General features: G+C 48.7%; 1 protein-coding gene across 44 annotated transcripts in view; it reads left to right on the plus strand.

Moving 5' to 3' along the window:
- The window catches only part of GBF1 (golgi brefeldin A resistant guanine nucleotide exchange factor 1), a 154013-nt gene extending 130657 nt beyond the window's left edge, over positions 1–23356 (plus strand). For 6 of the 44 annotated variants that reach the window (XM_077947384.1, XM_077947403.1, XM_015148066.3 and 3 more), the window contains 30 exons: positions 99–264; positions 1015–1226; positions 1857–1955; positions 2554–2748; positions 2984–3173; positions 3758–3898; positions 4212–4300; positions 5891–6093; positions 6838–6961; positions 7627–7752; positions 8016–8098; positions 8763–8999; positions 9284–9377; positions 9757–9933; positions 10256–10320; positions 10406–10529; positions 10722–10793; positions 10932–11026; positions 11255–11408; positions 15890–16115; positions 16785–16945; positions 17073–17313; positions 17448–17653; positions 19779–19929; positions 20016–20146; positions 20348–20449; positions 20715–20828; positions 20971–21151; positions 21593–21721; positions 22519–23356. In XM_077947384.1, the coding sequence (XP_077803510.1) occupies positions 99–264; positions 1015–1226; positions 1857–1955; positions 2554–2748; positions 2984–3173; positions 3758–3898; positions 4212–4300; positions 5891–6093; positions 6838–6961; positions 7627–7752; positions 8016–8098; positions 8763–8999; positions 9284–9377; positions 9757–9933; positions 10256–10320; positions 10406–10529; positions 10722–10793; positions 10932–11026; positions 11255–11408; positions 15890–16115; positions 16785–16945; positions 17073–17313; positions 17448–17653; positions 19779–19929; positions 20016–20146; positions 20348–20449; positions 20715–20828; positions 20971–21151; positions 21593–21721; positions 22519–22799 (4569 nt within the window). In that variant the 3' untranslated portion in view covers positions 22800–23356. Of the gene's footprint in view, positions 1–95; positions 265–1014; positions 1227–1856; positions 1956–2553; positions 2749–2983; positions 3174–3757; positions 3899–4211; positions 4301–5890; positions 6094–6837; positions 6962–7626; positions 7753–8015; positions 8099–8762; positions 9000–9283; positions 9378–9756; positions 9934–10255; positions 10321–10405; positions 10530–10721; positions 10794–10931; positions 11027–11254; positions 11409–15889; positions 16116–16784; positions 16946–17072; positions 17314–17447; positions 17654–19778; positions 19930–20015; positions 20225–20347; positions 20450–20714; positions 20829–20970; positions 21152–21592; positions 21722–22518 lie in introns of all 44 variants that reach the window. The other 38 variants (XM_077947385.1, XM_077947405.1, XM_077947375.1 and 35 more) reach the window with 19 other exon arrangements.
- The last annotated feature ends 244 nt before the right edge of the window (positions 23357–23600 follow it).

The raw sequence follows: 23600 nt of genomic DNA on the forward strand, positions 1-23600 counted from the left end.
TAGAGACAGCTTGGAAGACAGGTACTTCAGGGGAGTAAGTTCCAAGTTGCCCTTGCCTCATCCCTCTTCCCATATCTCCCTGCTACTGGTCATAGCAGGAAGGGACCCATGTGGAAAAGTCCCAGTCAGCATCTGTGGAGTCCATCCCTGAAGTGTTAGAGGAGTGCACATCCCCTGCTGACCACTCTGACTCTGCCTCTGTCCATGACATGGATTACGTCAATCCCCGGGGCGTGCGCTTTACACAGTCCTCCCAGAAAGAAGGTGGGTACTCTGGCAGGCTCTGCCAGTTCACCTCCCCCATCCTACCTACTAAGCTGCCTGAGCCTAGACCATCTTAGACCAAGATACTGGACTACTGCCTGTTGCTCCAAGTTCTAGGCTATTTTCTAGTCAGGAAATGGAGTGAAGCCATAAGACTGTTGGCATGGATGGAGCCCTTCCCTAACTTATACTCTAGGAAGGAAGTTTGAGGGGCGATAGAAAGCAAGAAGGAAGAATAAAAAGTTTAGGACTTTTAACAGAAAGGTAGGATCATCAATTCTGATTTCCTCCAGAAGTAGACTAGTTCCCTCACCTCCCCAGGGGGAAAAAAAATCCTTTTCCTTTTTTTTTTTTTTTCCCCCTGTTGCCCAGGCTGGAGTGCTACAGTGGCACAGTCACAGCTCACTGTAACCTCAACTTCCTGGGTTCAAGCAATCCTCCCACCTCAGCCTCCCAAGTATTTGAGACTACAGGCATGTACCACTGCGCTTGGCTCCTTTTAAAAAATCTTTTGTAGAGATGAGGTCTCTCTATGTTGCCTGGGCTGGTCTCAAACTCCTGGCCTCAAACAATCCTCCCATCTTAGCCTACCAAAGCACTAGGATTACAGGCATGAGCCATCATGCCTAGCCCTTTTCCTCAAAGAGAATCACTTACCTTAAATTGCCTTGTGTAATGCAGAGCAGGCTAGGCAAAGCCAGCGGACTAGTTGTTTTATAGCAGTCTCACTCTCCTCCTGGCCTTCCCCAGGCACAGCTTTGGTCCCCTATGGTCTTCCCTGCATCCGCGAGCTCTTCCGATTCCTCATCTCCCTCACCAATCCACACGACCGCCATAACTCAGAGGTTATGATTCACATGGGACTGCATTTGCTGACAGTGGCCCTTGAGTCAGCCCCTGTAGCCCAGTGCCAGACCCTCCTGGGCCTCATCAAGGATGAGATGTGCCGTCATTTATTCCAGGTAAGACAAGATTGCTAGAGGGTCTCAGAGCCTCTTTCAAGGGCCAGGGGAACACAGGGAGGTCTGGCTGATTACGCAAAGAGTATAGGACCTAGGAAAGCATCTCCCTCCCAGTTGGCCTGTAGTTTTAGTAAGAGGGTTTCAGTAGTTCCCCAGGGACTCTGGCAGCCAGAGAGAAATATAGGAATGGCTAGATGTAGAGTTCCCTGGAAACACTGGACCTCAGTGACACCTTCACTCAGTTTGCCTCTCCTGCCTCTCTTGGTTGAGCCATAGTCAGCTTCAGAAACCTCACAGCCGGGCTGGGCACAGTGGCTCACATCTGTAATCCCAGCACTTTGGAAGCAAAGGCAGGGGGATCACGAGGTCAGGAGATCGAGACCAGCCTGACCAAAGTGGTAAAACCCAGTCTCTACTAAAAATACCAAATTAGCTGGGCGTGGTGACGTGTGCCTGTAATCCCAGCTACTCGGGAGACTGAGGAAGGAGAATATCTTGAACCCAGGAGGCAGAGGTTGCAGTGAGCTAAGATCACGCCACCACACTCCAGCGTGGGCGACAGAGTGAAACTCTGCCTCAAAAACAAAACAAAACAACGAAACTCATGGCCTACCCTACTCTGATCTCCAGCTACTCAGCATAGAGCGACTGAACCTTTATGCTGCTTCCCTGCGAGTATGCTTCCTACTGTTTGAGAGCATGCGGGAACACCTCAAGTTCCAAATGGAGGTGAGTTTCTTGACTTGGGAAGAAAAGGGGAAAAAAAATAAGGAAATATATGGCATCTTCAGTGGGGCCAGCTCTATCATGCTACAGAGGTAGGATTTAGGGACTTCCTATAGGAGAGTGCTTTTAGCCTCCGGAGTTAGGTTCAATCAGCTGGCCTCTTGCGGAAAAGTTAAAAGGAGACTAAAGGAAACTGGCTGACCCCAAATATGAGAACTGCCAGGTAACCTCACCATGAGTGGGAACAGCTCTTCTGCCCAGCAGTTACTCTGCAACACAAGCAGGTAAGTCAAGCCAGCATTGTCACTAAATTGCTAAAAGGAACTCTAAATAGGACCAGGTCATGTTCACATAGAGAGCACAAAAGGGCAAGAGGCAACTTTTCTGGAACCAGGTATATGGTAGAGAGCCAGGCCTTATCCCCCAACATGGAGGCCAAAGAAGAGATACATTTAGGGGATGGAATACCTTTGGGTGTCTCTTAATACATGCCTCTCGGCCAGGCTTCTGCATCCTGTTTAATGTTTTTCCTGTCTAATTTTTTCTCTTCCTATCTTGAATCCTTTCCCCACCCAAATGGCAATTACTGGGTTATTGCCAGATGTACATCAAAAAGCTTATGGAGATCATCACTGTGGAGAACCCCAAGATGCCTTACGAGATGAAGGAGATGGCACTGGAGGCCATTGTGCAGCTCTGGCGCATCCCCAGCTTTGTCACAGAGCTCTACATCAACTATGATTGTGACTACTACTGTTCCAACCTCTTTGAGGACCTCACAAAGCTGCTGTCCAAGGTGCTGAACACTATTAACTGGCCTCTAGAAAAAGCATTATAAAGGAAATCTCCCTGGTGGTAGTGAGGATGCTACATACAGAGAGGGGAACACTTGAGAGCTGGGAAACCGAAAGAAGAAAGGTGTTTTCTAAAGGCAATGTACAAGTTAGAAGAGGTTTTGGAAATTTTTAGAAAATGATCAAAGTGTAAAGTGTTCCCTAACTATGAGTCTAATGGATCTGTTTACCTTCCAGAATGCCTTCCCTGTGTCTGGTCAACTCTATACAACACACCTACTATCTCTTGATGCCCTATTGACAGTGATTGACAGCACCGAGGCCCACTGCCAGGCCAAAGTCCTCAACAGCATCACCCAGCAAGAGAAGAAGGAGACAGCCAGACCAAGCTGTGAGATAGTAGATGGCACCCGAGAAGCTAGCAATAGTGAGAGGCATTTTTTTCTTTGATGAACCCAGGGTTATATGCTTATCCCTTCTCTACTGTGAGTCCTTTCTCCTGTCCTTAGATCACTTCCCCTGGGATGCTCCCAATTCTGTTTCTGGGCTTTGGCGGTTTAAATCACAGGCCAGTCAGGCAGATTAGCAGAACTCATAGCCTTCTCCCTTTTTCTTTCTCCCCACTTTAGTTTTTTACAGAACTATTTTTCTTTATGACAAGAGAACAGATATTAAAGAATATAGGATTTCTGTCTCTGAAAGCTCCAGGCCCCACCGTCCCTCATCCCCAATATCTGCCTCCACTCTAATTAGTCTTCTCTAGCTCCCCCCTTGAAATTTGAGGTTGCAGAAGATCAGGGAAAATGACTGGGTAATCTCTTCATTAAATTAGAGAATCTAATCCTTGGCTGGGACAGGGACTACTTGTTTTGGCTTGGGTTTGTCCTGGTCGGGGCTGGCGCCCTGTGCGGGAACCATGCAGGTCTTCTGGGCTTTGGATTTGACCTCTCCTGCAGCTCTGCTTGGCTTCATACCCTGTAAGTCTTCGCGTATCTTCTTCTCTCTTACCAGCTGAGAGAGCAGCCAGCGATGGGAAAGCTGTAGGCATGGCCTCAGACATCCCAGGCCTGCATCTGCCAGGTGGAGGGCGGCTGCCACCAGAACATGGGAAACCAGGATGCAGTGATCTGGAGGAAGCTGGTGACTCTGGGGGTGGGTACTGGGTGTCCATGACCCTAAGCTCCTCACCTGGAGGGCCTGGTGGAGAGCAGAGGGAGGGAGCAGACACCTAGGATAGTAACTAAGCAAGCCTTGGTAGCTCGCCTTGCCTTCAGACTCAGAGAGAGGGAAGCAAACATATGGACCCTTAGTTGATAGGACTTCTAGGGAAGTGGAAGACTGGTGAGGACAAGATTTCTGAGGCTCCTCCTTGAAACTAGGGAGTATATTGGTGACCTTCCAAAAGTCCCTATCTGGGTAAAAAAAGGTCTTACAGATTTTTCCCCTCTCTTCTTCCTACTCCTAGCTGACAAAAAGTTTGCCCGGAAGCCACCTCGATTTTCCTGTCTCCTGCCAGATCCACGGGAACTAATTGAAATTAAAAACAAAAAGAAGGTACATACATATATTCCCCAGCCTCCGTCCACCTCTTTCTGGGTGTCCATTGTTGTAGGGTTTCCATCTCAGAGGGTGAAGATGAAGGAGAGTCTAGAACCTCATTGTGCAGCTTCCTGAGGCCAGTCTTTGGGCTTGTTGGGACTTCAGCAACTCCCATTTGAAGCCCTTCCCTTACTCCTAAGCTATGTAGTTGAGCATACCCTGTGTATGGCCCTGGGCAAATGCTATACCAATTGAGAACCAAGTGTCACTAGTGGCAGTGACAGGAGCCTTGAGAGTTGGTGTCCTGTGGGTCATTGAAGGTTACTGGTCATCTCCAGCCCTAGCATGATGGTTGGCAATAAAGGGGAATTGATATTTATTCTGGTGCTTTAGTAAGGTTCGAATAGCAATGTTCAAATCACTGTTTGTACTTTGGGTTTTTGTTTTTTCTTTTTTTTCCAGACGGAGTCTCTCTCTGTTGTCTAGGCTGGAGTGCAGTGGTGCGATCTCAGCTCACTGCAGCTTCCACCTCCCAGGTTCAAGCAATTCTCCTGCCTCAGTCTCCCAAGTAGCTGGGATTACAGGCTTGCACCACCATGCCCGGCTAATTTTTGTATTTTTAGTAGAGATGGGGTTTCACCATATTAGCCAGGATGGTCTCCATCTCCTGACCTCGTGATCCACCTGCCTCGGCCTCCCAAAGTGCTGGGATTACAGGCGTGAGCCACCGCACCTGGCCTGTACTTTGCGTTTCTTAACACAAAGAAAACCTAACCCTTTCTGGCCAGGCACGGTGGCTCGCGCCTGTAATCCCAGCACTTTGGGAGATCGAGGCAGGCGGATCACCTGAGGTCAGGAGTTTGAGACCAGCCTGGCCAACATGGTGAAACCCCATCTCTACTAAAAATACAAAAATTAGCCGGGCATGGTGGTGCAAGCCTGTAATCCCAGCTACTTGGGAGACTGAGGCAGGAGAATCAGTTGAACCTGGAAGGCGGAGGTTACAGTGAGCTGAGATCGCGCCACTGCACTCCAGCCTGGGCAACAGAGTGAAACTCCATCTCGGAAAAAGGAAAAAAAACCTAACCCTTTCTTTATTGCCAGCTTAAATGACTGTGGTTCATGTGTGCCCTTGAGTGCATGGCCGTGACTGGACATACATAAAGATGAGTTGCCTCCACGGTTAGTCCACTTTGTCCTTCAAACCCACGGCATTAAGCTAGGCAACCAAAGAAGCCAAGCCAGGCTAAAAACAAGAGGCTGGCTGTCAACAAATGTAAGGGATGGATATAAAACTGGAGAGAAGAATTACCTAGTTTCTTTCTTCTGCTTTTTCCCCTATCCTAAGTTAGAGGAGAGGAACTGTTTTATGTTTCTTGAGCACTCAGGAAAGGAGTAAAAAAGCTCGTAAGCCAATTCACTTAGACATGAAGATGGGGGAAAGCTAAGGCCGCTATGATCTAGCCTTAGTTCTGTAGTCACGAAGAACCACATCCTAGGAGCTTTTTAGCTGACCAACTGTGGGTGGGCTATGGTGGACTCCAGGCTGGCCTTGTCTAATTTAGAGGCAAAGTAGCTTCTGTAGCTCTAGTTTTTCTCACGCAGCTGCTAATCACTGGCACAGAGCAGTTCAATCAGAAACCAAAGAAGGGGATTCAGTTTCTGCAAGAAAAAGGCCTCCTCACCATCCCAATGGACAACACAGAGGTTGCTCAGTGGCTCCGAGAGAACCCTCGGTTGGACAAGAAAATGATTGGAGAGTTTGTGAGTGACCGCAAAAACATCGACCTGTTGGAGAGCTTTGTGAGGTGAGGAAGCTGTAAGAAATGTGGGATATAGCCAGGTACGGTGGCTCACGCCTGTAATCCTGACACTTTGGAAGGCTAAGGCAGGCAGATCACTCGAGCTCAGGAGTTCAAGACCAGCCTGGGCAACATGGTGAAACCCTGTCTCTACAAAAAATACAAAAATTAGCTGGGCATGGTGGCACACGCCTGTAGTCCCAGCTGTTCAGGAGGCTGAGGCAGGAAGATCACTTGAGTATGGGAGTTCCAGGCTGCAGTGAGCTGTGATCATGCCACTGCACTCCAGTCTGGGTGATAGAGTGAGACCTTGGCTCAAAAAAAAAAAAAAGGGTGGGACAAGGTTAGTGATTGGATTAAAGGGACAGAACATCCATACCTCAAAGCAGTCTCCATAAATTTCTTCTGGAGACCCTGGCCAATGTTCTTCCTCTTCCCATCATTTATATCTGTTGGACCTGAAAGGGACTCCAACGAGATAGTTTGGGGAGCCCTTCCATTCTGCATGGAGTCCATTGCAAAGGGGTAGAGCAGGGTTCCAGGGGGTGAGGGTTCTAGGCAAGAGCCTGTGGATGTGAAAAGTATTAAGGCTAGGGGTTGTGTTAAGGATGAACAGGAAATACTGCCCCTTTGCTAGATACCTCAGCCTCCTCTCTTCGAGTAAGAGTAGGTTAGGAGGACAGTGACTAAAAGAGCCTGACATGTGCAGCTTACACATTTTCAGCCTCTTCTTCCTTTCTTTCCCTATAGTACCTTCAGTTTTCAGGGTCTGCGACTGGACGAAGCTCTCCGCCTCTACCTGGAAGCCTTCCGTTTGCCTGGGGAAGCACCAGTCATCCAGAGGTTGCTGGAGGCATTCACGGAGCGTTGGATGGTGAGTTTGAGTGTCAGGGGCTGAGCCCAGGATCCGAGGTCAGTTTGACTGAGGGCTGAAGAATCCAGCTGCTATCTCTTTTTTTTTTTTTTTTTTTTTTTTTTTGGAGACAGAGTCTTGCTCTGTCACCCAGCCTGGAGTGTAGTAGTGCAGTCTTAGCTCACTGCAGTCTCTTTTTTTTTGGAGACAGAATCTTGCTCTGTTACCCAGGCTGGAGTGTGGTAGCGTAGTCTCAGCTCACTGCAACCTCTGCCCCCTGGGTTCAAGCAGTTCTCCTGCCTCAGCCTCCCGAGTAGCTGGGATTTCAGGCACCTGCCACCAAGCCTGGCTAATTTCTGTATTTTTAGTAGAGATGAGGTTTTGCCATGTTAGTCAGACTGGTCTCGAACTCCTGACCTCGCGTGATCCGCCCACCTTGGCCTCCCAGAGTACTGGGATTACAGGCATAAACCACCACACCCAGCCTGCTGTCTCTTAAAAAAGGCAGAGAGCAAAATTAATGACCTTTCCACGAGGAGATCAGCTTCTGTTAAGGAGTTGGCAAGAGGCTGGCTACTTTCTGGACAGTACCTCCCCTTTGCACTAGCACTGACCAGTGGGTTGGTAGTGAGGGTTTAATTGGCCAGAGAAGGGCATTGACACAGGCGGGATCTTTGCTTTTTCAGAATTGTAATGGCTCCCCATTTGCCAATAGCGATGCCTGCTTTTCCCTGGCCTATGCTGTCATCATGCTTAATACTGACCAGCACAACCACAATGTTCGTAAACAGAATGCACCCATGACCCTGGAGGTAAGCTTGGGTCCCAGTCAAGGCAAAGAAGACCCAGCACAGCTTTGGAGGTAGCAGGAATGACATAGGATTTCCAGTGGGCATGATGGGTGGGGTTCTGTTCAAGGAATCAGGAAGGGCTGGCCAACCTAGAAAAGGGACTGGGGTGGGGAAGTGGGTTTTTTCACTTACTTTTTCCTGAGTCCTATTTACTAAAAGCCCAGTAGTCCCTTGAGTGGGGCTTCAGTATTGACACGGGAAAAAACTTACTGGCCTGTCTCTAGGAGTTTCGCAAAAATCTAAAAGGTGTGAATGGAGGCAAGGACTTTGAGCAAGACATCCTGGAGGACATGTACCATGCCATCAAGTAAGTATACATAGAGAATAGTGCAGTATCTCTGTTAAGAAGAAGCACGTTTCTTCCTTTCCCAGTTTTTACAGTCATGTCAGACTACAGTGACTCACGTGCCCTGGATTTAGCCTCAGAACTTAGTTGGACAGCCCCCTCTCTGCCAATTTGTTTCTTCCTTAAAGAAGCCTGAATGGTACTGGGACTCTAGTACTCTAAGCCAGGGTCCAAAATGCTGCTTTTAAGTAGGATATCATGGCCCCATTTTCTGAACTTTAAACAGGTACATTTTCCTCTCTAGCTTACAAGATGCATTTTCTGGCTGGTAAAGAACCCAAGATGGGCACTGGAGTGTTAGGCCCAGGTTACAGGTCAGAAATGGGCCAGTTAGTTCTTTACTGTAAATCAGAAAAGATAGAATTGTTCATTTTGTCACACCCAGTAAGAATGTGTGATCTTACTACAGAACTGAAGGCCTCACTTCCAGATCGGGCTTTGAGATTATGGGACACTTCCTTTCTTTCTCCCTGCTTCCACTGGTGGGTGGAAAGCAGACCACTGAGCTGCAGTTCTGATGACCTCTCATCAGTGGAGAGTGCTAGTATGGATGAACTCCTAGTCTTGGTTTGGAACCAGTCAGGTTCAAAGCAGTGCAACTGCTCCTTCCTTTACCTCCTGACAGGAATGAGGAAATTGTAATGCCTGAGGAGCAGACGGGCTTGGTTCGGGAGAACTATGTGTGGAATGTGCTGCTTCATCGAGGTGCCACCCCTGAGGGCATATTCCTGCGTGTGCCTACTGCCAGCTATGATCTTGACCTCTTCACCATGACCTGGGGCCCCACTATTGCTGCTCTCTCTTATGTCTTTGACAAAAGCCTTGAGGAGACAATCATCCAGAAAGCCATCTCAGGCTTCAGGTAGCCCAGCTTTGGCCTTGGTCTTCACCTCCCCCAGGCTCATCTCTGTGAGCTAACATGGTTTTCTCCATGCCTCTCTGACTCCTACTCTTCATTAGAATGGGGTTCCCCCTGAGTTTTTGGAGGGAGGCTGAAGCTTGGGTAAGCTCAGTCTTAAACAGAAACAAGATTAAAAGGTTTCTTCCTGGGACTGACTGAGGAAGAGCCCCATGCAAGCTCAGGGACTTGGAAGGGCTGCTTGGCCTTCCAGTGACTCTGTTTCTGGGATGGGGGTAATGTTACAGGAAGTGCGCCATGATCTCCGCCCACTATGGCCTCAGCGATGTGTTTGACAATCTCATCATCTCTCTATGCAAATTCACAGCTCTCAGCAGTGAGGTGAGCAGGTGCAGGAACTGTGTACTTGGAGCTCCAAAGGAGGACCTCTCTTTTAGCCATGGATCTACCCTTATCAACAGACCTGGTTGCCCTCAGCATCTTCCCTCACTGCCCCTACTTGAATATACCAGAGCTTAGGCCATTTCTGGCTTGCACACTCTGGGATAAAACTAGTGTTACTTCATGTAATGGGGATGGGAAAGGAGATATAGGAGTGGGGAAGGCCTTAACTAGGTTAACCCACTCCCACCAGTATTATGGGGGATTGAAGCAGAGCCAACAAAAGGACCCTGAGGGAACCATCATAGGCAGAGACCTAAGAGATTTTCCTTTCTAGACATTAGCTCGGCCTTAAGTCTCTTCTCATCCTCTTTTCCAGTCTATTGAGAATCTGCCCAGTGTATTTGGAAGCAACCCTAAAGCCCATATTGCAGCCAAGACAGTATTCCATTTGGCCCATCGTCATGGTGACATCCTGCGGGAGGGCTGGAAGAATATCATGGAGGCCATGCTGCAGCTCTTCCGAGCCCAACTACTGCCCAAGGCTATGGTAGAGGTAATTCTTAGTAGGAGACTAGTCAGCAATAACAAGGCAAGAGCTGCAACATTGTATGCTATCTGTATGTAGAAGTAAGTAGTTGAGAGTAATGCTGGGCCTGATCTGCCGCAGCTCACCAGGAATGCCTCAAACGTAAGAACACAGATCTTAGGGGATAGCTGTAAAAGAAGGCCGGTAGATGCCATTGCCAATCACCAATTGGAACAATAATATAGGGGCAGAAGCCTACAGGAGGAAATCCAGAGTACTTTGGTGGGTGGAGGCAGGGGCAAAATACAAAGGACATATAGAAAGAAATTATTTTGACTTACTTTTCCAGGTAGAAGATTTTGTGGATCCCAATGGCAAGATCTCTCTACAGCGGGAAGAGACACCATCAAACCGGTAAGAGCAGACCAGAGGCTCAGGGGCTTGGGGAGGGAGAGTCAGAACTTTGGGGCTCACCAGGCCATATGCCCTTTTTCTACAGAGGAGAGTCAACAGTGCTGAGCTTTGTGAGCTGGCTAACACTGAGTGGGCCTGAGCAGTCTAGTGTGCGGGGCCCATCCACTGAAAACCAAGAGGCCAAGAGAGTGGCCTTAGAGTGTATAAAGGTAACTGCCCATCCACCCCTGGTGAGAAAGCCTAGACACTTTCCTATTAGACAGATGCTACCCAGTGAACTGAAGAATAAATCATCCAGATTTATAACCAGGGCTGACTCTGCCCTCTCTCCCTGGCTCTTGGGGACATTCTGTTCCCTTCAGCCCTTGTCAAAGACCCCCTCTCTCTTTTGCCCTCTCTAGCAATGTGACCCAGAAAAAATGATCACAGAAAGCAAGTTCCTCCAGCTGGAGTCACTACAGGAGCTCATGAAGGTAAAGGATGAAGAAAGGAAGCATGGAACAACTGGCTGAATCTGGGAGGGGTGATAGGGACAATATTATTTCTGTCAGGACAGGGCCAGTGGTTGGCTTCTTTTCCATGCCTACTTTTCTGCTGCTGTTCCCCTTCAGGCTCTGGTCTCAGTGACACCAGATGAAGAGACATATGATGAGGAAGATGCTGCTTTCTGCCTAGAGATGCTACTAAGGATTGTGTTGGAGAACAGGTAAGATGAGCGTAGTCTTTAGGCAGACCCCAAGCTAAGCTTGTGCCAAAGGGATGAAAGCCATCTGGCTGAGTGGGCTCTGGGGAACTGTAGGCAGCAGGGGAAAAGCTTACTCATCATTCCTGTCTACTTAGGGTGTAATATCAATGAGTCCTGAAAGGCCTAGGGGACCTAATGCCCAGTGGCCTCTCTGGCTGAGACTATCTTCATTCCTTTGTATCTACACAGGGATCGTGTGGGCTGTGTGTGGCAGACTGTTCGAGACCATCTATACCACCTCTGTGTTCAGGCACAAGATTTCTGCTTCCTTGTGGAGCGGGCAGTGGTGGGGTTGCTACGCCTGGCCATTCGGCTGCTCCGGAGAGAAGAGATCAGTGGTCAGGTAAGCAGAATGCATCTTGGAGAGTGGGCAGGTATGTGGCCACAGTTGTCAATTATGAATATAGCCTGAGACAGAGAGTACATTTAGTGCCCCATAGCATGAGCCCAGTGACCAACCACAGGGCTGGTGCAATCTAGCAGGGGGCATTGTGAGTGAGCCTGAAATGGCCTCAGGCATGGAGCCTGTGCTCTGCACCTCAGCCTCCTAAGAATCTGCTTTGTAGGACTGGCCTGCTACTGCCTTATAATAGTCCCAGCTCTATACCTGGTTTCCTGTCATGCTTATGACCCACCTGAGATCTCTTTGCTTAACTATAAAAAACAACAAGCATAGAACTAATAAGTGGGTTCAGCAAGGTCACAGGATGTGATATCTATACACAAAAAGTAATTATATCTCTACATGCTAACAGTGAACAATATGGAAACTGAAATTTAAAATACAATACCATTTACAAGTGTTCCAAATAAAGTGAAGTAATACATAGCTGACAAAACATGTATAAGATTTGTATGATGAAAACTACAAAACTACAAAATAAGTTGAAGAAGATGTAAATAATTGAAGAGGCATACTATGTTCGTAGATTGGAAGGCTCAGCATAGTAAAGTTGTCACTTCTCCCCAAATTGTTCTGTAAATTCAACATAACTCCTATAAAAATCCCAGAAAGGTTCTTGTAGACATAGGTAAGCTTATTCTAAAATTTAGATGGAAAGGCACAAGCTCTAGAATAGCTAGAAAGAATAAAGTGGAAAGAATCATTTTCTCTGGGCCGGGTACAGTGCTTCATGCCTGTAATCTCAGCACTGTGGGAGGCCAAGGCAGGCAGATCACTTAAGATCAGGAGTTCGAGACCAGCCTGGCTAACGTGGTGAAACCCCATCTCTACTAAAAACACAAAAATTAGCGGGATGTGGTGGTGCACACCTGTAATCCCAGCAACTTGGGAGGCTGAGGCAGGAGAATCACTTGAACTCCGGAGGCGGAGGTTGCAGTGAGCTGAGATCACACCACTGCACTCCAGCTGGGCGACAGAGCAAGATTCTGTCTCAAAAAAAAAAAAAAAAGAATCACTCTGGTATTGAGACTTACTGTCCACTTTGGGAGGCCGAGGCGGGTGGATCACAAGGTCAGGAGATCAAGACCAGCCTGACCAACATGGTGAAACCCCATCTCTACTAAAACTACAAAAATTAGCTGGGCATGGTGATGCAAGCCTGTAATCCCAGCTACTCGGGAGGCTGAGGCAGGAGAATCGCTTTTACCTGGGAGACGGAAGTTGCAGTGAACTGAGATTGTGCCACTACACTCTCAAAAAGAAAAAAAAAAGACTTACTGTCGCCTGGACGCGGTGGCTCACGCCTGTAATCCCAACACTTTGGGAGGCCAAGGCAGGCGATCACCTGAGGTTGGGAGTTCGAGACCAGCCTGGCCAACATGGAGAAACCCCGTCTCTACTAAAAATACAAAATTAGCCAGGCATGGTGGGGCATGCCTGTAATCCCAGCTACTCAGGAGGCTGAGGCAGGAGAATCGTTTGAACCCAGGAGGCAGAGGTTGTAGTAAGCCAAGATCACGCCATTGCACTCCAGCCTGGGCAACAAGAGTGAAACTCTGTCTCAAAAAAGAAAAAAAGGCTTCCTGTATAGCTACCATAGTCAAGATGATGTGGTGTCGATGGAGGGACAGACACGTAGATCAATGGAAGAGAGTAGAGAGCCCAGAAATAAGCTCAACACAAATAAGTTCAGTGGATTTTTTGACCAAGATGTAAAAACAATTCAGTGGAGGAGGAACAGCCTGTTCAATAAGTGGTGGAGTGATTGAAATCCATAGGAGGAAAAAGCAAATGAACCTTGACCTAAAACTCATACCTTACAGGTAAATTAACTCCAATGGATCATAGATTTAAATATAAAGCTATTAAAACTTCAGAAACAGGAGAAAATCTTCAGGATCCAGAGCTAAGCAAATAATTTTTAGCACGTTTGGCAATCCCGTGGATCTGTTTCCTGCCTCAACACTGTCTGGATGGAACAGATCCAGGGGGGCACTCTTTTTCAAAAAAAATAATAATTTTTAGACTTGACATTAAAAGCACAATCTAGAAAAGGAAAAATTGGTAAGTTGGACTACATTAATATTTTTTAAAGTTTTGTTCTATGAAAGCCTATGTGAAGAGGATGAAAAGACAAGCTATAGATGAGGAGCAAATATTTGAAATCACATATTTGAAGAAAGGTATCTATAATATAGAAACTCTCAAAACACAACAGTGAAAAACCAATCAAATTATTAATAGAAAATGGACAAAACATAGGAACAGATGTTTCGCCAAAGAAGACATACAGAGGGCAAATAGGCATATGAAATGAAGATAGCATCATTAACCATCAGAGTACTACAAACTAAAACCACAATGAGCCTGGGCGCAGTGGCTCCTGCCTATAATCCCAGCACTTTGGGAGGCTGAGGTGGGTGGATCACCTGAAGTAAGGAGTTTGAGACCAGCCTGGCCAACATGGTGAAACCATGTCTCTACCAATAAATACAAAAATTAGCTGGGCGTGGTCACGCACTCCTGTAGTCCCACCTACTGAGGAGGCTGAGGTGGGAGGATCACTGGAACCCAGGAGGCAGAGGTTGCAGTGAGCTGAGATCATTCATGCCACTGCACTCCAGCCTGAGTGACAGAGCAAGACTCCATCTGAAAAAAATAAAACCACAATGAGACATCACTACCCACTTTTCAGAATGGCTGAAATAAAAAGTAGTGACATTACCAAATGCTGAAAGGCTGTGGAGAAATTGGAACATTCAAAAATTGCTGCGTGGGAATGTAAAATGGTACAGCTACTCTGCTGGCAGTTTCTTATAAAATGAAACATGTAATTACCATACAACCCAGCAATGGTACCCTTGGGCATTTATCCCAGAAAAGTGAAATTTTACTTTCTCATAAAAACCTGTACATGAATGTTTATAGAAGCTTTAGTTGTAATAGCCAAAAACTGGAATCGGCCCAGATGACTTTCAATAGGTGAATAAACTGTGGTACATACATACCATGGAATACTATTCAGCGATTTAAAGCAACAGACATCTCCTGGGAACTATGCTGAGTGAAAGAAGATCCAATCTAAAAAGGTTATAGAATATATAATTCCACTTATATAACATTTTTGAAATGACAGAACTTTAGAATTTGAAGACAGGCCAGGTGCAGTGGCTCACACTTGTAATCCCAGCACTTTCGGAAACTGAGGCTGGTGAATCACTTGAGGTCATGAGTTCGAGACCAGCCTAGCCAACATCTCTACTAAAAATATAAAAATTAGCCAGGTGTGGTGGCTCGCACTAGTAATCCCATCTACTTGAGAGGCTGAGGCAGGAGAATCACTTGAACACGAGAAGCAGAGGTTGCAGTGAGCCAAGATCCTGCCTGCACTCTAGCCTGGGTGACAGAGTTAAGACTCCATCTCAAAAAAAAAAAAAAAAGAATTTGAATACAGATTGCTAAGGGTTAGGGATGGGGACAGGAAGGAAGAGGTGGGTATAGTTATAAAAGGGCAACATGAGTTGGCCATGGTGGTGCATGCCTGTAGTTCCAGCTACTCAGGAAGCTGACACAGGAGGATCACTTGTGCCCGGGAGTTTGAGGCTGCTGTGAGCTATGATCATACCACTGCACTCCAGCCTGGGTGACAGAGCAAAACCTGTCTATAAAAAAAGAAAAAGGCAACATGAGGGATACTGTTGTGGTGGAACTGTTCAGTATGTTGTTATGTAGTGGAGACATAAACCTACACAGGTAATAAAATTATAGAGAAATTAATACACACAAAAATGCAAGTAAAACAGGAAATCTGAGTAAGATCAGATAGTATCTTGATTATGATATACTATAGTTTTACATAATGTTACCATTGGGATAAACTGGGCAAAGTGTGTAAGGGACCTTTTTGTATTATTTCTTTACAACTGCATATTAACCTATAATTTTCTCAATAAAAATTTCTATTTGAGGCTGGGTACAGTGGCTCATTCCTATAATCCCAGCACTGCAGGAAGCCAAGACAGGAAGATCACTTGAGCCTGGGAGTTCAAGGCCAGCCTGGGCAACATAGCGAGACCCCATCTCTCCAAAAAGGAAAAAAAAATTAGCCAGGTGTGGTCACACACACCTGCAGTCCCAGCTACTTTAGCGACTGAGGCAGGAGGATCACTTGAGCCCAGGAGTTTCAGGTTGCAGTGAGGTGTGATTGTGCTACTGTGCTCTAGCCTGGGAGACAGACCAAGACCCTGTCTCAAATAATATAATTAATGTATTTCTATTTGACAAAAAGAAAAGACCAGAGCAGTATCCTAAATTGGGTCCTAGCCAAACTGTCTTCACTGACCTAAGGAGACTGATGGGGAAGAAAACTAGACAGAAAGCTGTGTGCCCACTCCCCACTTCCTACCCTAACCCCACTCCAGGTACTGCTCTCCCTGCGCATTTTGCTACTGATGAAGCCCAGTGTGCTATCCCGAGTCAGCCACCAGGTTGCGTATGGGCTCCATGAACTCCTGAAGACCAATGCAGCCAACATTCACTCAGGTGATGACTGGGCCACACTCTTCACGCTGCTGGAGTGCATCGGCTCAGGTGTGAAGCCTCCAGCTACTCTGCAGGCCACAGCCAGGGCAGATGCACCTGATGCTGGTAAGCCCTTTCCCAGGGAGACTCAGGCTGGCAGATAAACAGTTACACCCCAGGAGTTGGGACAGGAAAACAAAACACAGGTTACTACGTTCAGCAGATTAAACAGCCCTGGCTTCTGCCATTGCTTCCAGAGCTTCCAGTGCCTGCCGGCCAGTACCCATAAGTTAAATAGCATGAGGGCAAATAAGCAATGCAGATGGCTATGAAGCCAGGCTTTCTACTGTCCTGAGGACTGAGTTGTCCTGAGGACTGTTTCCCAGTTTCTGTTTCTGAGCTGTCCTGAGGACTGTTTTCCCAGAATTCTGAGCAGACTTTATATCACTAAATCGATACATCACTAAATCCCAGAAACTGGGAAAACAGTCCTCAGGACAGTAGAAAGCCTGGCTTCACAGCCTTCTGCATTGCCTATTTGTCCTTGCCACCACTCCCTAGAGTGGTGCTATAGCTGCCCCTAGATGCCATCAGGAGCCCAGATTAGCCTGCCACCTTATTTGGTCAACAGAGAAGCTGTTCTGGCCATCCTTTGGCCCTTTGGTGACAGAAATTAAACCATGCCAGAGAGAGGGGAGGCCAGGCCTCAGCATCTTTTTTCTGAGAGCCTGATTTTTCCCTCATCCCAGTGCCCCATCCCCACCCTGACTCTGCCCTTCTCCCTGCCTACTGTAGGGGCCCAGTCAGACAGTGAGCTCCCATCCTACCATCAAAATGATGTGAGCCTGGATCGAGGGTACACTTCTGACTCAGAGGTCTACACTGACCATGCCAGGCCGGGCAAGATACACCGATCAGCCACAGATGCCGATGTGGTCAACAGTGGTTGGTTAGTGGTGAGTGATGATATGGGCAGCAATTGAGTCTCCCCTGCTTGACCTGTGGGAAGAATTCCTGGTCCTCTGCAAGGACATTCACATAGGGGCCAAGCCTGGGTCCCCAGCTCCTCTGTGTGCTTTACAGGTCGGGAAGGATGACATTGATAACTCCAAGCCAGGGCCCAGCCGCCCAGGCCCTTCACCCCTGATCAATCAATACAGCCTAACAGTGGGACTGGATTTGGGGCCACACGACACTAAGTCTCTGCTTAAGTGTGTGGAATCGCTGTCCTTCATTGTCCGTGATGCTGCCCACATCACACCTGACAACTTTGAGCTCTGTGTCAAGACTCTCCGGATCTTTGTGGAGGCCAGTCTGAATGGCGGTGGGTCAGCTGATGAGGGGGCAGCTGGGGAGTAGCCATGCTATTATGCAGGCGAGAGGCCGAGAGGGGAGAAAAGGCAGGGTATCTATGCCTATATAGACACGGAAATGTGACCTGAGTCTGGCTCTGCTCAGGATGCAAGTGCCAGGAGAAACGTGGCAAGAGTCACAAATATGACAGCAAAGGGAACCGCTTCAAGAAGAAATCCAAAGAGGGATCAATGCTTCGTCGGCCTCGAACCTCCAGCCAACATGCCTCTCGGGGTGGGCAGAGTGATGATGATGAGGATGAAGGCGTGCCTGCCAGCTACCATACGGTGTCTTTACAGGTCAGTCAGGACGTAAGTATGGCACCCTTTACTTCCTCTCCTCCCCTGCACCTGATACTGGGAGACTGGGGCGGCCAGGGAAAGCCAGGGCTGAGGGGAAGGGCCCATGTGTGCCAGCCCAGGCCCTGGGCCACCATCTTAACAATATTCCCTTACCTAAAACCTTACCTGTAAGTCTTTATTTGCTTAAATTTATGAATTTATTTGTTTTTATTTTATTTTATTTTATTTTTTATTTTATTAATTTTATGATGGAGTCTCGCTCTATCACCTAGGCTGGAGTGCAGTGGTGTGATCTTGGCTCACTGCAACCTCTGCCTCCCAGGTTCAAGCGATTCTCCTGCCTCAGCCTCCCGAGTAGCTGGGACTATAGGCACGTGCCACCATGCCTGGCTAATTTTTTGTATTTTTAGTAGAAATGGGGTTTCACCATGTTAGCCAGTATGGTCTTGATCTCCTGACCTCATGATCCACCCGCCTCGCCCTCCCAAAGTGCTGGGATTACAGGTGTGAGCCACCGCACCTGGCCTTTAAATTTATTTTTAAACTAAGGTTTACTTATTTTTTAAGTAGGTTCAAAATATACAAAAGGGTAAACTGATAAAAGTTTCCAATCCATTCTTGTCCCCAGCTGCTGAGTTCCCCTCACTAGAAGCAACCACTGTCACCAGTTTCTTGTCTATCCTTCCAGAGTTACCCTGTATCTATTCAAAGGCATATAAAATTAATTCTGTGAGCAGAGTATATATCACTAAATTGATGGAGAACCAATTGCCTTAAATAGAATAACCATAAAAACATGACAAAAGTGGCTGGGCACAGTGGCTCACACCTGTAATCCCAGCACTTTGGGAGGACGAGGTGGGCGGATCACAAGGTCAGGAGATCGACACCATCCTGGCTAACACGGTGAAACCCCGCCTCTACTAAAAATACAAAAAATTAACCAGGCGTGGTGGCGGGCACCTGTAGTTCCAGCTACTCGGGAGGCCGAGGCAGGAGAATGGCATGAACCCAGGAGGCAGAGCTTTCAGTGAGCCAAGATTGCGCCACTGCACTCCAGCCTGGGCGACAGAGCAAGACTCTGTCTCAAAAAAAGAAAAGAAAAGAAAAATGATAAAAGTAAAAATGTATTAAATCTGGCCAGACACTATTGCCCATCAAAGCCTCTGAGCCTGAGGTTTTCTCTTTTAAAAATGAAATTAACAGCCAGGTACAGTGGGTCACACCTATAATTCCAGCACTTTGGGAGGCTGAGGCAGGAGGATCAGTTGAGGTCAGGAGTTCAAGACCAGCCTGGGAAAAATTGTGAGACCCTGTCTGTACAAAAATTAAAATGCAAAAATTATCTGGGCATGGTGGCACACATTGTAGTCTCAGCTACTGGGGAGGCTGAGTAGGTGGGAGGATTTCTTGAGCCTAGTAGATCCAGGAGGCAGTGAACCATGACGGTGCCATGCACTCCAGCCTTGCACAGAGCAAGACCCTGTCTCAAAACATAAGAAATAAAATTGGGCCAGGCATGGTATAATCATACCTATAATCCCAAAACTTTGGGAGGACTATTGCTTGAGCCCAGGAGTTCAAGATCATCCTGGGCAACATGGCAAAACCCCATCTCTACAAAAATACAAAAAATGAGCTGGCCGTGGCAGCGCACAGCTGTAGTTCCAGCTACTGACAAGGCTGAGGTGGGAGGATCACCTGAGCCCGGGGGTTTGAGGCTGCAGTCAGCCGTGATTGTGCCACTGCACTCCAGCCTGGGTGACAGAGTGAGACCCTGCCTCAAAACATAAAATTAAATTAACAACATGAGGCTGTCTCTGTCATCAGCAGGTGTGAAATACAATTGAAAAGAAAGTATCTTTCTCACTGTGAATCAGGATTGTGAAATACTCAGTCCACACACCTCCTAAGTCTTTCTCTCTCATGAGAAATCTCTGACTTGGAGAGTCCTTTGCAAGGACTGGAACAACCAGGAAGTCAAGTCAAGGGAAAGAGTAGCAAGTGGGTGAGGTATGGCATGATTGGTGCTAGGGCCACCTTGAGGACTCAGTCAGGGACAGTGAGTGGGAAGGGGGAAAGGCATCCACCAGACCTAACCCTACTCATGTCCTGCCCCCTCCTGTGATCCTAGTTGCTAGACCTGATGCACACCCTGCACACGCGGGCAGCCTCTATCTACAGCTCATGGGCGGAGGAGCAACGCCACCTGGAGGCAGATGGCCAGAAGATCGAAGCTGATTCTCGCACCCTCTGGGCCCACTGCTGGTGCCCTTTACTGCAGGGTAAACCAGGAGGGGCAGAGGTAGGGAGTTTGGAGAGCATCAGGATCAAGATGCCTGAAGAATCCTGACCCTGCTCTTGCTCTCAGGTATTGCCTGCCTGTGCTGCGATGCCCGGCGCCAGGTACGGATGCAGGCATTGACCTATCTGCAGCGAGCACTACTTGTACATGATCTGCAAAAGCTAGATGCCCTGGAATGGGAGTCCTGTTTTAACAAGGTGGGACTTCCTACTGGTCTTAAGATAAAGTTCAGATCCTAAGAAAAGGAAAGCCAGGCAGCCTGAAGAGCCCCTAATGTGAGTCTTCAGCCTGCATCATACCTTCCCTTCTGCTCTGTGCCCATCCAGTTCCTGGCTTCCTTGGGGCAAGGCTGCCTAGCTGACCCACATAGGGAGACATTGCACATTTACCCCCACCAGGTGCTGTTTCCTCTACTTACCAAGCTCTTGGAGAACATCAGCCCTGCAGATGTGGGCGGGATGGAGGAGACCCGGATGAGGGCTTCCACACTGCTCTCTAAGGTACTGCTCACCACCCTACACCCACCCTCTCTCCCATACCTGCCTTTTCGCAAGGAGGGAAACCAGGGCTTCTGGCAGGACCTAAGATTCATTGTAGGTGCTCACAACCCCCCAGCTATGGACACTAGGCCGGACCTGGGGACCCGAGAGGATTCTGAATCTTAGATCAGAGATTCCTCTATCTCTGATCTAAGATTCTCAGCCTCAGAGAGGGGTCCAGAGGCTCCTACAGTCCCCTCAGCTGAAGGGGGCTGGTGGGCCGTAGGTCTTCCTGCAGCACCTGTCTCCACTGCTGTCGCTCTCTACCTTTGCGGCCCTCTGGCTCACCATCTTGGACTTCATGGACAAGTACATGCACGCAGGCTCCAGCGACTTACTGGTATGTTCCACCTCAGCTCGGCTGCCTGCCTCCTGTCCCACCTGCTGGAAGGACTTGCCCTTTCCCCCTTGGTAGCTACCTCCTTTTACCATACTCTCCCATGCCCTCTTTCCTATTCTCATGGTCCCACTGCCACCTGCAGTCAGAGGCGATCCCTGAGTCTCTGAAGAACATGCTTCTGGTGATGGACACAGCGGAGATTTTCCACAGTGCAGATGCACGGGGAGGTGGCCCCTCAGCCCTCTGGGAGATCACCTGGGAGCGCATTGACTGTTTTCTGCCTCACCTACGAGATGAACTCTTCAAGCAGACCGTCATCCAGGGTAGGGGGCTCAGCCCAGCTTTATCAAAAAGAGTCCCCTGCCTGGGCGCAATAGCTCACACCTGTAATCCCAGCACTTTGGGAGGCCGAGGTGGGTGGATCACCTGAGGGCAGGAATTCGAGACCAGCCTGACCAACATAGTGAAACCCCATGTCTATGAAAAATACAAAAATTAGCCAGGTGTGATGGTGGGTGCCTGTAGTCCCAGCTACTCAGGAAGCTGAAACAGGAGAATCGCTTGGACCCGGGAAGTGGAGGTTTCAGTGAGCCGAGATCATAGCCTGAGCGACAGAACGAGATTCTGTTTCAAAAAAACCAGAGAGTCCCCAAAGCTGAATTTATTGTCTGTGCCCTGGGTGGGTAGAAAGGCTATTGGGTAGCTAGGGCTCTGCTGGAAAGAAAGCACTAAGAAGTGCCATTTCGATTCTCTACCATCTCCAGACCCCATGCCCATGGAGCCTCATGGCCCAAAGCCTCTCGCCTCAGCCCACCTGACTTCTGCTGCTGGTGATACCAGGACACCTGGACATCCACCTCCCCCAGAGATTCCATCTGAGCTGGGGGCCTGTGGTGAGTCTCTCTGGGCTAGCCTGATAGGCACTGAGTAGCAAGCAGGGGGCCTAAGAGGAGGTCCAAGGGGGCATGGGAATGCTGCTGAGCAGGGGCTGTGAGCCGAGGGAAGGAGGCCACTAGAGAGTCCTGTTGCCGCTCTTCCCATGACAAATGGCAGAACCATAAGCTATGAGAACTATGCAATCTTCAGGCTTGGGAAGAGAAAGCTGGATCAGGGACTTGGAATGAATTTTCAGAGGTTTCCTTTCAGAGATTCGAGTAGAGAGTAACCTGAAGGCCAGGTGCAGTGGCTCATACCTGTAATCCCAGCACTTTGGGAGGCTGAGGAGGGCAGATCACCTGAGGTCAGGAGTTTGAAACCAGCCTGGCCAACATGGTGAAACCCCGCCTGTACCAAAAAAATACAAAACTTAGCTGGGCGTGGTGGTGCACACCTATAATCCCAGCTACTGGGGAGGCTGAGGTGGAAGGATCGCTTGAACCCGGGAGGCAGAGGTTGCAGTGAGCTGAGATCGTGCCACTGCACTCCAGCCTGGGTGACAGAGTGAAACCCTGTTGCACCAAAAAAAAAAAAAGTAGCCTTGCAAAGGTGGTAGAAGGTAGATATAAGGTAGCTGAACATTGAAATGAGTTTTGAGGGGAGACTCCCAACTTTTTAGGCTGGTGGAGGGCGGGGCGTGTTGTTTACAGGAACAAGGAGGAACAAAGATTCTATAAGCAGCCAGCTGGGCAATGTGAGAGTTGTCTTGTGTCAATAAGGGAATCTGACTGTAGCCACCTTGCTTTCCCTACAGACTTTGAGAAGCCCGAGGGCCCCCGAGCCGCCAGCAGCAGCTCCCCAGGATCACCAGTAGCCTCAAGCCCCAGCAGGCTGAGCCCCACCCCCGATGGGCCTCCACCTCTGGCTCAGCCCCCACTGATCCTGCAGCCCCTGGCTTCCCCACTGCAGGTGGGCGTGCCACCCATGACTCTGCCCATCATCCTCAACCCTGCGCTCATCGAGGCCACCTCACCAGTGCCCCTCCTGGCCACACCCCGCCCCACAGATCCCATACCCACCTCTGAGGTCAACTAAGGCAGGTCACTCAGAGATCTGGACCAGTGCTTCCCACCAGGCTTTCCTTGACCCCACTTCTGGCTGTCCTGCGGGCCACAGGCTCTTCAGGCCAAGTCAGAGCTGCTGTTGCTGCCACTTGGATGGGGACCTGAAAAAGAGAACGTTGATAGCCCCAGCTAAGACCCCCAATCAGCTGTGGGACCTTTTTCCTCCTCTGTGCTCCATTCCTGGAGGTTCAGCCTGGGAGTGCACTCAGCTGTCATCTGCAGCCTCTGCCTCCAGCCTGGCAGCTCTGGGAGAGGCATCCGTGTGCCAGCCCTGCAGTGCCTGCCCACGGTCAGGCATTGAGAACTAAGCCCAACCACTCTGCACTTTGTTTTCCACTCCCATTAGCCCTGGGCCACCTCCTCCAGTTCTTCCTCTTTTACTAATTAGTTGGTCAGTTTGGAGAGTTGACTGGCACCATGGAGGGTAGGCAGGGGCTGGGTGGGGGACTGCCCACAGGAGCATGTACATATGGAAAAACAGAACAACAATGGACTTTTTGTGATATAATAAATGTCTTAGTACCAGCATCATTGTCTCTCCCTCCGGTTTCCTTCTTGAGCTTGTGGGTCAGGGCACCATGTTATCGGGTGTGCAGGGCTTGGGCTTGATGTGAGCAGAGGCTGAGCCTACCTACCACCACCACCCCCTCCCCAACCCCGCTAGATGCTAGGCCTGGGGTCAGGATTCCTTCACCACTGCTGACCCCTGCCCTGCCACAGGGTGCACCCTTGTCATCACAGGTGTGCCCCGGGGCTTGGGCAGTGGCTCGGA

This window comes from Macaca mulatta, chromosome 9 (assembly GCF_049350105.2).
Source record: "Macaca mulatta isolate MMU2019108-1 chromosome 9, T2T-MMU8v2.0, whole genome shotgun sequence".
Taxonomy (NCBI): Eukaryota; Metazoa; Chordata; class Mammalia; order Primates; family Cercopithecidae; genus Macaca; species Macaca mulatta.